At 57.1% G+C, this 13,169-nt stretch overlaps 1 protein-coding gene across 2 annotated transcripts; it reads right to left on the bottom strand.

Moving 5' to 3' along the window:
* Positions 1-1,815: 1,815 nt before the first annotated feature.
* TSPO (translocator protein) lies at positions 1,816-12,822 on the bottom strand. Of its 2 annotated transcripts, none has more exons than XM_074375659.1 (4): positions 12,672-12,822; positions 4,638-4,851; positions 2,811-2,949; positions 1,816-2,224 (listed from the first exon to the last, which is right to left on the bottom strand). In XM_074375659.1, exons 2-4 carry the CDS (start codon positions 4,820-4,822, stop codon positions 2,036-2,038), a joined length of 513 nt encoding a protein of 170 aa, XP_074231760.1. In that variant the 5' UTR covers positions 4,823-4,851; positions 12,672-12,822; the 3' UTR covers positions 1,816-2,035. The 2 variants fall into 2 exon arrangements, with proteins under 2 accessions (XP_074231760.1, XP_074231761.1); XM_074375660.1 differs by lacking the exon at positions 12,672-12,822 and adding an exon at positions 12,244-12,553.
* Between the last annotated feature and the right edge of the window lie 347 nt (positions 12,823-13,169).

The raw sequence follows: 13,169 nt of genomic DNA, 5'->3' as shown, positions 1-13,169 counted from the left end.
TTACAACAGGGCAACACAGAAGAAACCCAAAAGGTGAACCTTGAGATGCTGATAGTGATACCTAGAAAACGCTCTCGGTGATGGTCTGTGGCCACATAAATGTACCCAAACGTGGCAGCTCTTTCATGGAGAGGCGTGGACATGGCAGAACTTGGTACAGGAGGGGCAGGGCTTCATCTTGTAGCATCCAGAGTGTCAACCACAACATCAAAATGCCGGGCAAACTGAGTCACTGCTGCTTCCCGGCTGGCTGGTCACCAGCTGAGCCCTCCTGGGCCACTGAACGCCTGTTTGCATCCTTTAGGACTAGTCAGATGGAGAGGGAGACAGACACAGATTTAAGGAGATCTCAACTGTGGGAAGCAGCTCCAGCAAAGAAACAGACCAGGAGGACTTGCTAAATCTGCGAGCTGTGGATTTTCCTATTAGACCAACACAGTGATTGTCTGGAGTCCCTCGTGGATGGCAACAGCTCAGAAATGCCATCTAATTATGAGGAAGCAGGAGAGCATTGCAAGAAGGGAGCAAAGAAAATGGCAAAGTGCACCCTCCTGTCACTCATTTTCCCAGGTGTCTTTGTGGCCGTGCATGGTTTTGTGGCCAGTGGGAAGGATGTGGGATGTTGCCTGAGGTGAACAAACCCATGAGTGTGTGGAAATGACAAAAAAGTCTGAACGCCACTGAGAAGAGTCCAGAAGTCTCAGGTAAATTTACATGCTAAGTCAAGATGCACCCCTGGCTGTCTGGGAGAACTTTAGGAATAAATCAATGGTAAGGATGTACAGGGTCCCCCATCTGCTCAGATGAGCATCAGAAAAGCTGGGGAGCTGAGCGAGGGCTCAGCTCAGTGCTCGTGGCTGCAAAGTGGCTGGACTCCTGTGGAACACACTCTGTGGGGCATGAAATTCCACCGGGGTTGGGGTGGGGGGGACAGCCACCGAAAGAGCTGCCCCTGCTCTCAAGAGAACGCAGTCAGCTGTTTGCCAACCTTCTCCCCAAACGCCTCATACTGTTAGGTCGTGTCTGAACGCAGAGGGGGCAAGGTGAGAGGGAGAAACAGCAAAACCCAGCCTGCCAAAATGAGCGTGAGCTCTAAATACAAAGAATTTGCCAATTTGAATTCACTTATTCAACAACCAAAACAGACAAGCAACAAAAAGCCCAGCAGCTTGGACCCGCACTGGTCCTAGGAGTCTGTGCCGCCGAGTGTGGCACGGGGTGTAGGAACTTACAGCGGGAGGAGTCACTCCAGTGGTGGCCTCAACCCCACTCCAAACAGCTGCTTAGAGAGGCCGGGGTCACCCAATTCAAAATCGGGGTGACATCAAACCTGGGTGTGCCTGGGCCAGCAAGAGGCTGCTATCTGCTGAGCTGGGGCAAGTGAATGGGGCTGCCCCTGGTGAGGCTGGCCTGAGTCCCGGCCCCAAGGGACATGTTGGTTGGTGTCCCCAGCTCAGGGCCCAGGTCAGCTGAGGACCATGCTGGGGGCCCAGCAGAGCCAGGCATTGGACCAGGCAGACTGTGGGCCTGCGCCCTTCAAGAGCCTGGGCTGAGCTTCCTGGACAAGAAGGAGGTGGGTGGGCTCCTGCCTCAGTGGAAGCACGAGGCTGTAGCCTGGTCTACGCCGGTGTCCGTTGCTCTGGCCTGGGCAGCCACCTCTCCTCTTGTAGGGTCTGAGGAGGGTCCTGAGAATTGTGAGGAAGCCCTGCCGGGGCCAGCCTCGTCTGGATGACACAGTCCATACAGATCCAGTGGGAGGACGAGCCCCATGCCCTCCCCACATCCAGGGTCCCTCCCAAGTAAAAAGGCCACTGCCAAGAGGTTAAAACCTTTATCTGGCTTGTAAAACACGTTCCGAGCGTGTGCTTCAAGCAGAGGGTGGGGGTGTTTCTAGAGTGGGGGCTCAGCCGGGGGCACCTCTGAAACTGCCGGTGATCCTCTGGGCTGAGACCAGACAGACAGGCAGCCTGCTGGCTGTACAAGCCTGAAGGCCACCACCTCTGGACATACTGCAGTCCTCGGAGGGTGGGCACCCTCACTCAGAGAGCCGCCGGCCACGGCGCCGGCCCTGGTTGTCCCGCCACACGCAGTAGTTGAGTGTGGCCGCAAAGGCCAGCCAGGCCAGGTACGGGTAGAGCAGGCAGGCGGCTGATGGGCTCACCCGGTGCCAGGCCACGGCTGTGGCTGCTGCCACCCCGCCTGTCAGCAGGAGGTCTACCAGGGCCTGCAGAGACAGGGGAGGGAGGACAGAGAGGCCTGAGGCTCAGTGTGCCCACGGGCTGTGTCCCAGCTGCCCACCATCACTACACTGGAGAAAGCACCCCATTCCACCTCTAAGTGACCTGGTCAAGCCCCTCCCCCACACTGTGCCTCAGTTTCCTCATCTGTAAAATGGGAACAATCACCCTTGCCTGACCATGCCATGGGTGGGGGCACACAGCACCAGGTGTACAAGTTTCCTATACACGTGGCCCCTAAACCCAAGCCAGTGACCCTATCTAGTTTTTTTTTTAACAGCGGTGCTAGGGATTGAACCCAGGACCTCATGCATGTTAAGCATGTGCTCTGCCACTGAGCTCTACTCTCCCCCACCGCCATGTGGTTTCAGTCAGAGCCCCACAAGGCTACCTTCACTGGAGGAAAAGCAGCTGAGGGGCACTGGTCCCCTAAGAGCTACTGAGGAGACGCTGACCATGAGCCTCCCCTGCCTCCACCTTTAGACCCTGACCCTGTCTGGGACGTGATGCCCCATGTCCCCCAGGGGAGGGGTGCCTCCAGGGACCAGGGAAACAAGCCAAGGCCACACTTACCCAACCCATTTGTCGAGCGCCAAAGAAGAGGGGAGGCCACGCCCAGTTCAGAGCCAGCTGTCCGGTGTAGAGGCCCAGGGGAACCACGGCCTCCTCCGAGAAGCCCCCCAGCTCTTTCCAGATTATGTAGGAGCCATACCTGAAACAGAGGTTGCCAGTCAGGGCACCAACAAGGAAGAGGCCAGGAGCCTCCCTTCAGGGCAGAGGGCCACACTCACCTCTGGGATGACACAATGATGGCTCAGGCATGCCCTGCCATTGACTGCTTTGTAACCTCAGGGAAGTTGCTTAACCTCTCTGGGCCTTTGTTTCTCACTGGGTTGCTGTGGGGATTCTAGTTAACACACTGGCAGTGCCTAGGGCAGTGCCTGGCACATGGGATACTCGATAAACATTTGAAATTATTACCATCATCAGTACTGTAAAGGGGAAGGCACATGAGGCATGCAAGTGAACAGGATGGGACATTTGGGCTGGGCCTTAGAGGATGAGTAAGAGTTTGCCTGGGAAGACAATAAGGATATGCAAAGGCTTAGAGGCATGCATGAGACCGGGTCAGCCTACATCACTATTGAGGTCTAGGGCGCACTGAGGAGGTGAGGCTGAAAGGCAGAAGAGGGCCTGGTCACAGGGGCTCTCGGGCCACAAAGGCAACAATAGACCACCAGTAATAGCTAATGGCCTCCAGCATTTGCACATGCAGTCACCGCTCCCGCTCATTCCAAGCATTATAATAATGCTATAAGGGGGTGAGTATTAACCACTCCCATCTTACAGGTGCAGAAACTGAGGCACAGAGAGGTGGAGTGCTAAGATCTCTTGGCAGGCAATTAGTAGGTAAGTGAGGATTTGAACCCAGGTGGTCTGAGGTCAGAGCCCGGGCTCTTTACTCTGTGAGGGGTTTGACCTTGTTAGGGCCGCAGGGAGCCTCCACGGGGTTCTGCAAAAGAGAGATGCTAGATTTGTGCTCTGTCAAGGTCTCGATGCTGAGGCCTGGAGGCCAGAGCAAGCTGTGGCAGAAAGAATGATGCCTGGGCCAGGATAGGGAGGAGGGGGCAGGACACAGGAAGCGCTGCAGCCTGACCTGCAGGGCTTGGGGCTGGCGGAGGGTGTGGCCCAGGGACACCCCGGTTTCAAGGACCATCTTATTCCTATCAGAACCCTGAAGCATCAGCCTGGTCTCTGCTACCTGCCACCTGGGTGCCTGGCATCTGCTGCCCCACCCTGCACTGGGCTGGCACAGAACCAGCATGCACAGAACATTCCAGAGGAGGGTGGGAAGCTGACCTGCCTCCTGGGTGCAGTTCTTATGGGAGCCGCCACGGGGCACACACCCATCCAGTCCTGCTTTTCCTCCATGGCAATTCGTGGGTCTAGTCCAAGAATTTCTGTAGGGTCCTTACTTGATAGCCCTGTCCTTGGGAGGTCCCTTGTCAAATGAGGGGTCGTAAAAATTAACCGAGACAAAGCCTGCCACCGAGCAAGTGCTCACAGCTGCTATCACTGCTGTTATTACTGCTGTTGATCTTGGAAGCATCCTCATCCTGAGCCAGCCTCCCGCTGCAGTTGTGAAAACAGCCAGAATGCCAGCATGGGGTTGCCCGCCCCTTCCAGGAGGCCCCAGAGGAAAAATTTCGTTTGTGCAACCAACAGGCCCCAGAGCTTTCTCCACCTTCACTTGCCAAACAAGGCTGGGAAACAGTGCTCGCTGCCCCAGGAGCACCCAGACGGTTCAAACTCTGGAGGACAAGCTCTGACCTCGGGCCTGAGCCTGCGCCTGCCCTCCTCGCTCCAGCAGGCGGGCAGGCGGCACCCGCCCCCACCTACCCCATGGCTGAGTAGAGCGTGCCCCAGATGGGGGCCAGCGTCCAGTTGGGCGGGTGCCACGAGGGCTTCTGCAGGCCGGCGTACCAGCGGAGGCCCTCTCCGCGGATATACTGGGAGCCCAGGAAGCCCCCCATACTGGGCACCAGCGTGAAGGCCATGGCAGCGGGCACATAGGGCATAACCATTGCTGCTGCAGCTGCTGTTCTGGAAAGCTCTGAAAGAGAAGAAGCACTGGTGTGAGAGGTGGGGATGCTCCAGAGCTGGGGTGAGGCCTCGCCCAGCGTCTCCCAAGGACCGACTGAGCGCAGACCTAGGGTGGGTCTGTTACCAGCCCCTCATCACTCACCGATCGATCAGTCAATTGATTGAACAATCAGGAAGTGTAGAAAAGGTGTGCGAGGCGGAGTCCAGCCCAAGGGCTCCAGGGAGCACGTTTCCACCCAAACTCCTGCTCCCGCCTGGAGGGCTGCCTTGGCTGGCAGGAGCCTCTCTGGTGCCCCTGCCCCCGTCAGCTCCTGCTCCAGCTGCCAGCCTCCCAGCTCTCACCCTCATCCTTGACCTTGGGTATCCTGGCAAGTGACCCCTCCTCTCTGCCACCTCACTCAAGGCCAGTTTGGGTCCCCTCCACCAAGAAGGCTTCCCAGCCCCTCCTCCCCAGGCCGACTGCTGGCCCAGCGCTCTGCAAGGTCGCATTAATCCACGCTCCGCACCTTCCACCCTAGTACTGCACTCTTTCATCATTCGTACAACAACTGGGATCAGAGCTTGGCTCAAATCCCCGCTCCCCACCAACTTACTGTGTGACCTCGGGCAAGTCACTTCAACTCTGTGGGCCTCTGTTTTCCCCTCTGTGGAACAGGACATCAACATCGCCTACCAGTGTGGGAGTGTCTCTGCGTGCAGGTGTTTCACCCCCACCCCCAGGCCCACCCTGAAATCACCTCCCCTTCTCTGTGTGCCAGAGAGGGGAAGCAGCCTGCCTAAGGTCACACAGCACTCTGGGCCCAGGCTCTGCCCAGGTCAAAGAGCTGTTCCCACCCTGATACCCAGGGCCATGGAGGTAGCAGGGGGAGGGACAGAGTGAAAGAGTTTAAGGCTGGGGAGGCCCCTCCGCAGCCCTGAGAGGCAGGCAGGGCTCAGAGCAAGGAAGGCCTCATCTCAGGCCCGGATGCTGTCGCCCCCACCCCGGGGCTGGAGCCCCCAAGCAGGGGCAGGGGGAATCCAGTCTTCCAGGTTCTCCATTATGCTCTTCAGCCCCCTTGCCCAGCAGTCCCGAGGTCTGCGCTGAGGACCTACTAGGCTCCCAGCAAGCTGAGCTCACTCGGGCTGGGAGTCCAGTCAGACAGCAAGGAGGGCCTGAGCTGGGTGTCAGGGGCCAGCTCTGCCTGGACCTGCAGTGGGACCCTAAGCCTGTCAGCACCCCTGACTGGGCCTTGGTTTCCCCATCACAAAAAGAGGAGGCTGAACTCCCACTAACACACCCTGACCCTAACTGGAGAACCCGAGGTGTCTGTATAAGATAAGAAGCCACACACCCAATTCAGTTCAGCAAACTTGCAGCTCCACCTAGGGTGGGGGCTGGTCAACTCCCAAATCCAGCTTGCAGACTTCTTTAATAATGTGAAAAATGTTCTCCACATAACATTAGTGCAAAAGGCAGAACATAGCTGGGAGGGTCTAGCTCAATGTTAGAGCATGTGCTTATTAGCATGCAAGAGGTCCCGGGTTCAGTCTCCAGCACTGCCATTAAAATAAATAAACAAATAAAAATAAATAAACCTAATTACCGCCCCCCCAAATTTTTTAGATAATTTTTTTAAAAGCAGAGTATAAAATTGACTACAGAATGATCCCAATTTTAGTAAAAAAAAAAAAAAATCGATAACACTGATACGCATTTTTTAAACTGTAACAAATGTGTGAAGATGTTAGCTTTGTCATCATCATAAAACTAAGTGTCCTGGGGAATGGCTGTAAGCCTGGCCCGGCCCCGCCTGAACACTGTCCTTCAGTCCTCGCCCGGGGAGGACCGTCTTATCCCGCCTGCCGACAAAGGCGGCAGTGTTTGCCCAGGGCCCCTCTGCGAGCGGGTAGCCCAGGAGCCTAAGGCCCCGGTGGGATGTCTGAAGCTTTCACTACCCTGGTGTTGCTTTCCAAAATGTCTATAATGAGCATAATTTTAAAAGGAACCATCGGAGAGTGCTAGGCATCCAGCAGATTCTGGCTTTGCTATTTAGAGCCTCTGATTCCTCCCTCCCTGGGCCTCAGTTTTCTCGCCTGTCAAGTAGGGACGGTTCCCCCATACCCCCCCACCCCGACTGCTGCTCTGGGAGGCCAAGCACTGCCCAGGGCCAGCTCCTGAGGAGTAAATGGTCCTGCCTCGGCCCCTCCCTCCTGCCCTGCCCTCCGCTTTCCGGGGGCCAAGCACTGTTCCTGGGGTGGGTGAGGGTCTGATCTCACCACAGTGTGAGCCCACCTCTCCAGGGCCCTGCGCTGCTGCCAGGCGGATGTGGAGCCCTGAGACCGGCCACCGAAGTGTCATCTCCAGTGAGCCCGGACCACCTCAGCCCACTTTCTCACCCACACCACAGGTACAGCCTGTTTAATAAATGTGTCAAATCCACAGCCAAGTGACGGCCTTTGGGCAACGTAACAAGCTGTTTTCAATACCTTAGGCCCCTCTGGAATGAGACGTGCTGGGCAGATGGGGGGATCTCCACACCATTCTGACTCTCACGTACAGATAGGGACACTGAGGCCCAGGGGCCGAGCGGCAGGAGCCAGGAGGTCAGGCACTGAACAGGGCCAGACCTCAGGCCTCCTCAGGGTGACCATATGTGCCTTTTCCCAGGACGGTCCCAATGTATGGCCACTTTGTCCCAAGTGAATGGCCCCCCTCACTCTCCGCAGTGTCTCTTTTACAGGTGATCAAGATTAATGCCACCCGTACAAGACACACAGCACGGTCCAGGGAGGTGGACACACTCGCTGTGGTATTCCTGCCTAAAATGCAAACCCCAGTCCAACCACAAGGAAACGTCACAATCCCGGATGGAGGAGCCCTCTACAAAATACCCGACCCCTGACCTGCACTCGAGCATTATTCAGAAGGGTCAAGGTCATGAAAGGCACGGGAAGATCGAGGGAAAGGTCATCCACTGCAGAAGACTCAGGAAAAATAACAGCTAAACGCAACGTGGGATCCCAGACGGATGGGGTCCTGGGCCAACGAAGCGCATGAGCAGGGAGACCGGCAGGGTGTTAACTCCCTGCCCCTGTGACGGGAAGTGGGGTGAAGGGCACGTGGGAGCTCTCTGTCCTGCCTTTACAACTTGCTGTACGTCTAAAATGAGTTCAAAATGAAACATTAAAAAAGAAGTATCCTGGTTTGGACACTAACTTGCATAGTCTCCTACATTTCTCTCAATGTATTCATCACTGCATTGGTCCCTGACTCCCACCCCTGGTCCCAGACGCCCCACTTGCCACCGAGGCCTCTCAGAGGCTCCTGACCGTTTGGTTTTTATTTCCTATTGTTTTTGGTTAATTGAAATGAAAGTCATATCACATAAAATTAACAATTCTAAAATGCACAATTCCACAGCATTTAGTACATTCCCAATGTTGTGCAACCATCAACATCAAGTTCCAAAACATTCCCATCCCCCCAAAAGACCCCAGCACCCACTAGCGGTCACTCCCCACCCCTCCTGCCCGCAGCCTCTGGTAACCACCAGTCTGCTTTCTGTCTCTGTGGATTTAACTTTTCTGGACATTTCACATAAATGGAATCACAATATGTGGCCTTTAGGGTCTGGCTTCTTTCACTGAGCATGTCTTTGCGTTCCACCCTGTGTCCATGTTTCTCCCCCAGGTTCTGTGGGCAGGGGTGCCAGTGTCACCCTGCCACAGCCGGTGCCCAGGAATCCCCAAGCAGGAGCCGCCCACTGTGCCCGCTGACCCAGCCATGGAGCCCATCATCCCAGCCCCTTGCTGTACAGACAAACGGAGGTCACGAAGGGGCAGTGGCTCTCCCAAGGCCACAGAGACAGAGTAGGGCCTGAGCTCTGTGCTCCTGCCCACCCTTCCAGGCTGCTGTGTTTATGCACCACTGGACCAAGGGGACTGGAGGGCCTGCCAGGTAGGGCAGATGGAGAGAGCCCAGGCAGGGAGCTTCAGAGAGCTTCATGGGGCCAGGCTCTTGAATCACCTGATTAAGGGACCCCACCAAGCTGAGTCATGCAGGGCCGGGCTGGGCAGGGAAGCTGGCTTTGGCAGGCCTGAGGGAGATCAGCCCTGTGACGGGGCCCCAGGGAGGGCCCGGGAGGGCAAGGGAGCACCAAGGGGCCCAGGGCTCAGGCAGAAGGGCAAAGCCACCCCACTGCCCTTCATTTCTGTCTCTGTCAGAAGGTGACTAAGAACCCAAACCTTGGCTCTGCCTCCAATTTTCTCCGCAACCCGGGCCAAAACTCCTCTCTGGGTCGCAGTTTCCTATTACGTCAGATGGGAATAACCTGCCCTGCCTGCTTCATGGGGTGGTGGGGACACTCAAGTGAGGACTAGACAAGTGAGGGGATGTGGGGGTCCGTGTTGGGGCCACTTCTCCCTCCAGGGGAAGGTGCAGCCACGTGGCGCTGACCAAGGGGAAAAAACACCACTGGACATTCAGTGGGTGAAAATGCACACAGAAAAGGCCCTGCCCGCAAGGCCTAGGGCCACTCACAGCGGGAGCGCCTCTGACACAGAGGCCAAGAACCAGCAAAGCAGAGAGCTCAGGACCTGGGGTCCGGAGAAGGCTCTAGGCCTCTGGGGTCTGAGGAGCAGGAGCGGAGCTCGGCGGAGGGCCAGGCTGGGCTTATCCTGGGCCAACACAGCTTCACTTACTCTTCACAACAGGCTCAGAGGAGGGGGCCCTGAGTCACATACCCTCTTGGCCTCCACAGTGGACTCATTACTGTTCCCACTTCCCAGAAGAGGAAACTGGGGCACAGGGAGGCACTGCATTTGCCAGGTCTGGATGACTCTGAAACCCACCACACCCCTTCACCCCCTGACCTGGAAGTCTGCTGGCCTCAGCTCTGGGCCCCATGGCCAGTCACAGGGCACCAAAGGCCTGCCCCAGAAGCCTGCAGGGCCACTCCCGTCCCACCTCAGCCATTCCACCCTCTGCCTTGGTGCCAGAGATTCTCAGGGCCAACAGCCTCACTCTCTCCAGCCCCAGGGCCAGTGTCCCAGCCCCATCTCTGCCCAAGGGTGGCAATCTCTCAGAATCCTCCCTCCCTGCCACACCCCCGCCATGGGACCCAGGATGTCCCACCCTCGAGATGCTTCACCCCTGGCCCAAGGGTCTCACATCCTGGGCCTGGGTCCCCACCAGCGAGGTGAGAGTTGAGCCAGCAGTCCCTGGAAGATTTTCCTGTTCTCTGAGGCTATAGGCGACAGAAACTGCTGCCCAGGAACAAGACACAGGGTTTTGCCATTTCTCTGCTCCCCTCCCTCTCCAGCCTTACTGGCTCCCCCTGTGCCTTATCTCCCCTTCAAGCTTCATGGATGCTCCCAGGGACTTATATCAATGCTGTTTTTTTTTTATTATTATTGTTTTTTAATGATTCACCACGAATCCACCTCTTTATAACCTCTATTAATCTTTTTCATTATGAGAGTAGCCAGTGTAACAGACAACAGGTCTGAAAGGGTCTGCATGCAGCTGGAAACCCAGGAAGTCTCGGGTGGGGTGGGGCCGCTGGGTGACAAAGAGGGATCTGCTTTATGGAGAATGAATATTTTTTAAGACAGAGAGCATGCTCAAGCATGGCTTGCCCAATCGCAAGTAAGTGAAAGAAAATATGAGACACCAGATTCAAAAACGAAATAATGAAAAAGCAAAAGTGGACTCGGCAAAAAGTAGGTGCCCTCCCAGTCAGCCCAGCGCCTCCTCCCACCCTTGAGCAATCGCCTGTCAGTGGCTTCTGGCACATTCAGCAGACACTATTCATTGATGGCCAGGCACATATGTGGACACACACACACACACACACCCCAGGCAGAGAAAGTGGCCTCTGGGCGCGGTGGAGAAAACAGGGCTTTGGAAGTGTTCGAACCCCAGCTCCACTGCCCTGTGACCCTGGGCAAGTTTTCCTGGGTGAGCTTCGTTCCCACCCAATTCAGAGCACTCCGGGGTGCTGAGCAGCCACTGGAGACTGAGAAAGCGGCAGCCCATCTCCCTGCTGCCCCAAGAGGCTTGCTACCTCCCCTCCCTTGCCCTTTGGCTCCTTTCCCGACCAGTGGACCAGTGCTACTGCTCCCTGGGAGTGGACACTTGCCCCCTGCTACCCTCTGTGGGGGTCCCCACTCCACCACTGAGACACCAGGGCCTGGGCCCACATCCTGGTGACTCGGCCTTTTGGCAGCAGGCCTGCTATGTGCCAAGCACCCTGGGCGGAGCTCCTTGTACAGGGCCTCCACTGACATCCTCTCTCCCTATGACCCTTTTGGAACAGACTCAGTCACACATCCCTAGGGGAAGCTCAAGTCCTGCCCCTCCTGCCGTCCATTCTAGAGCATGTGGCTGGTACCAGGTACCACCATGCCCTAGCAGGCCAGCCACAGAAGCTCCCAACCCAGGCCAGGCCACGGGCATCTGTGAGGCTGACTCCAGCACTCAGCAGGGTATTCACAGCTGGAACGTCCACTGTAAGCAGACAGGGTAGAGAGTCCCCCTGAGAAAGAGAAACAGACTTGTCTTTTCTGACACAAGAGAAGTCATTTTTGGCCCAAGTCATTTTGTGATCTAAGCCTGGCCACACTGCTTGCCCTCGAACAGGTCTTAGTAATAATGTTATTAAGGAGACAAAAGAATGCAGGAACAAATGACTGTTATCAGGCAGGAGAAGCAACAGTAGCAAAGACAGTAAATCAGTTGTACAGACTCCCAGCTCTGTTTCAAAGGTAAAGATTAGCCTGAAGCACGTTCTTGGGCGGTCTTGCAGAATGTAAAGCCTCCTCGAGTGCTCAACCACCAGATCAACTGGAACCCTAGGGACATGATGGCGACATTTGCTGACCCTTGTGGCTTCAGTCAACTAAAGCTTGGACTCTGTAGAACTTTGCCCAAATTCTATGTTGAATTCTCCTCTGCTGGAGCCCCTTCATGAATATGCATATACCAACCTAACCCCGTCATGAATATGCACGTACCCTTAGTTTAAAAGTTCCCCAACTTTGCTGTTCAAGGAGACACTGCTTTGGGAAAGATCCACAGTGTTCTGCTTACTTGCTGCAAGTAATAATAAAACCTTGTTCTCCTGATCTTTAGCTTGGCTCTGTCTTTTGGCTTGACACCCATCAAGAGGTGAACCCAGTTTTCAGGTAACACCATGACCCCTCCCACCTGGGCTCTCAGCCCCTTTGCAGGAGGGGCAGGAGACAGGCAAGCCCCAGGGGATGCTCTGTTCACAAGGCCCCCCGTGGGGGCCACAGTGCACCTGAGCACTGGACGGGGATCTAGGGACCCGGTTCTAAGGCCCCACAGGGCCTGAACTGGGTTTGGGCAAATAATCTCCCCTAACTGGCCTAGGTTTCCTCCCCAAGAAACAGGGCGTCTCACCTGGATCAGGAGCAAGAGGTCTCCCAGTTATTTTGTGATCCTCAAAGTACCCGCTCAGGCACTCCCGCCCTCTCCTGGCCTCGGAATGGGCGGGAAGTGGGGTGTCTGGCCCGTCCCGCGGTTCGGCTTCCCCGGGACCCCAGCGGCCAAGCGCGGTGCGGCGGGAAGGGGGTGCTCAAGATCCCCCTTCCGGGCCCCCTTCCGGAGCGCCGATCGCGGAGACCAGGACATGGCTCACCGCCGCCCCCGCCAGCTGACCCGGTATCCAAGCCCCTAGTGCTGCCCAGAGGCCGCCCGCTCGGGTCCCCGCCACCTCCTGCGGCAGTTTCCCCTGGGCCCCGCGCCGGCGGGCGTGCGGGCGGTATCGGAGGTCGCTCCCGCGCGGAGCCCCCTTCCCGCCGCCCCCTCGGCGCCGGGTCCTCACTCACCAGCGACAAGAACTCGCTCCGGGAAGAGCGCTGCGAGGCGAGAGGCGACGGCCAAGGCCCCGGGCCCGCCCCGCCCCGCCCGCGAAGCCCCACCCCGCCCGGCCCCGCCCGGCCCCGCCCAGCTCGGCTGGAAGCCCGGGGTCGGTCCGCCCACAGCCCCGCGGGTCGGGGCGCTCACTCCCCGCGAGCGAGACGCGCTTCTGCCTCCCCGAGCGCAAGCGGGTCTCGCGGCCGCTTCTCCTTCCCACGGTGACCGCCGTGCCGGGCAGGCCCAGCCGGTGCTGAGCTGGCCACACTGCCTCCCAGCTGCGGGTCCGCAGGGTCGCGTCTCTTCTTGTGCCTCACTTTTCCCATCTGTAAAATGGAGCGGCAGAGACCGCTCTCAGAGAGGGGAATCACGTCGCCTGATGGCAGAGTCAGGAACATCCTCCTACACGACAGCCCTGGATCCCCATCTCCGGAGGAGCAACCTAGTGCCTTTAGCAGTTGCCCTGGGGC

The sequence above is a fragment of the Camelus bactrianus genome, chromosome 12, assembly GCF_048773025.1.
Source record: "Camelus bactrianus isolate YW-2024 breed Bactrian camel chromosome 12, ASM4877302v1, whole genome shotgun sequence".
Classification (NCBI taxonomy): domain Eukaryota; kingdom Metazoa; phylum Chordata; class Mammalia; order Artiodactyla; family Camelidae; genus Camelus; species Camelus bactrianus.
This window is presented reverse-complemented; position numbering and strand designations above follow the sequence as displayed.

Bases quoted from the DNA above. Each gene is read 5' to 3' on its own strand.
- TSPO (XM_074375659.1), bottom strand. From the start codon at position 4,822: ATGGTTATGCCCTATGTGCCCGCTGCCATGGCCTTCACGCTGGTGCCC. The intron at 2,950-4,637 runs GTAGGTGGGGGC...CCTCTGTTTCAG, and splicing joins ACGCTCTACTCAGCCATGGG to GTATGGCTCCTACATAATCT. The intron at 2,225-2,810 runs GTAAGTGTGGCC...CTGTCTCTGCAG, and splicing joins GCGCTCGACAAATGGGTTGG to GCCCTGGTAGACCTCCTGCT.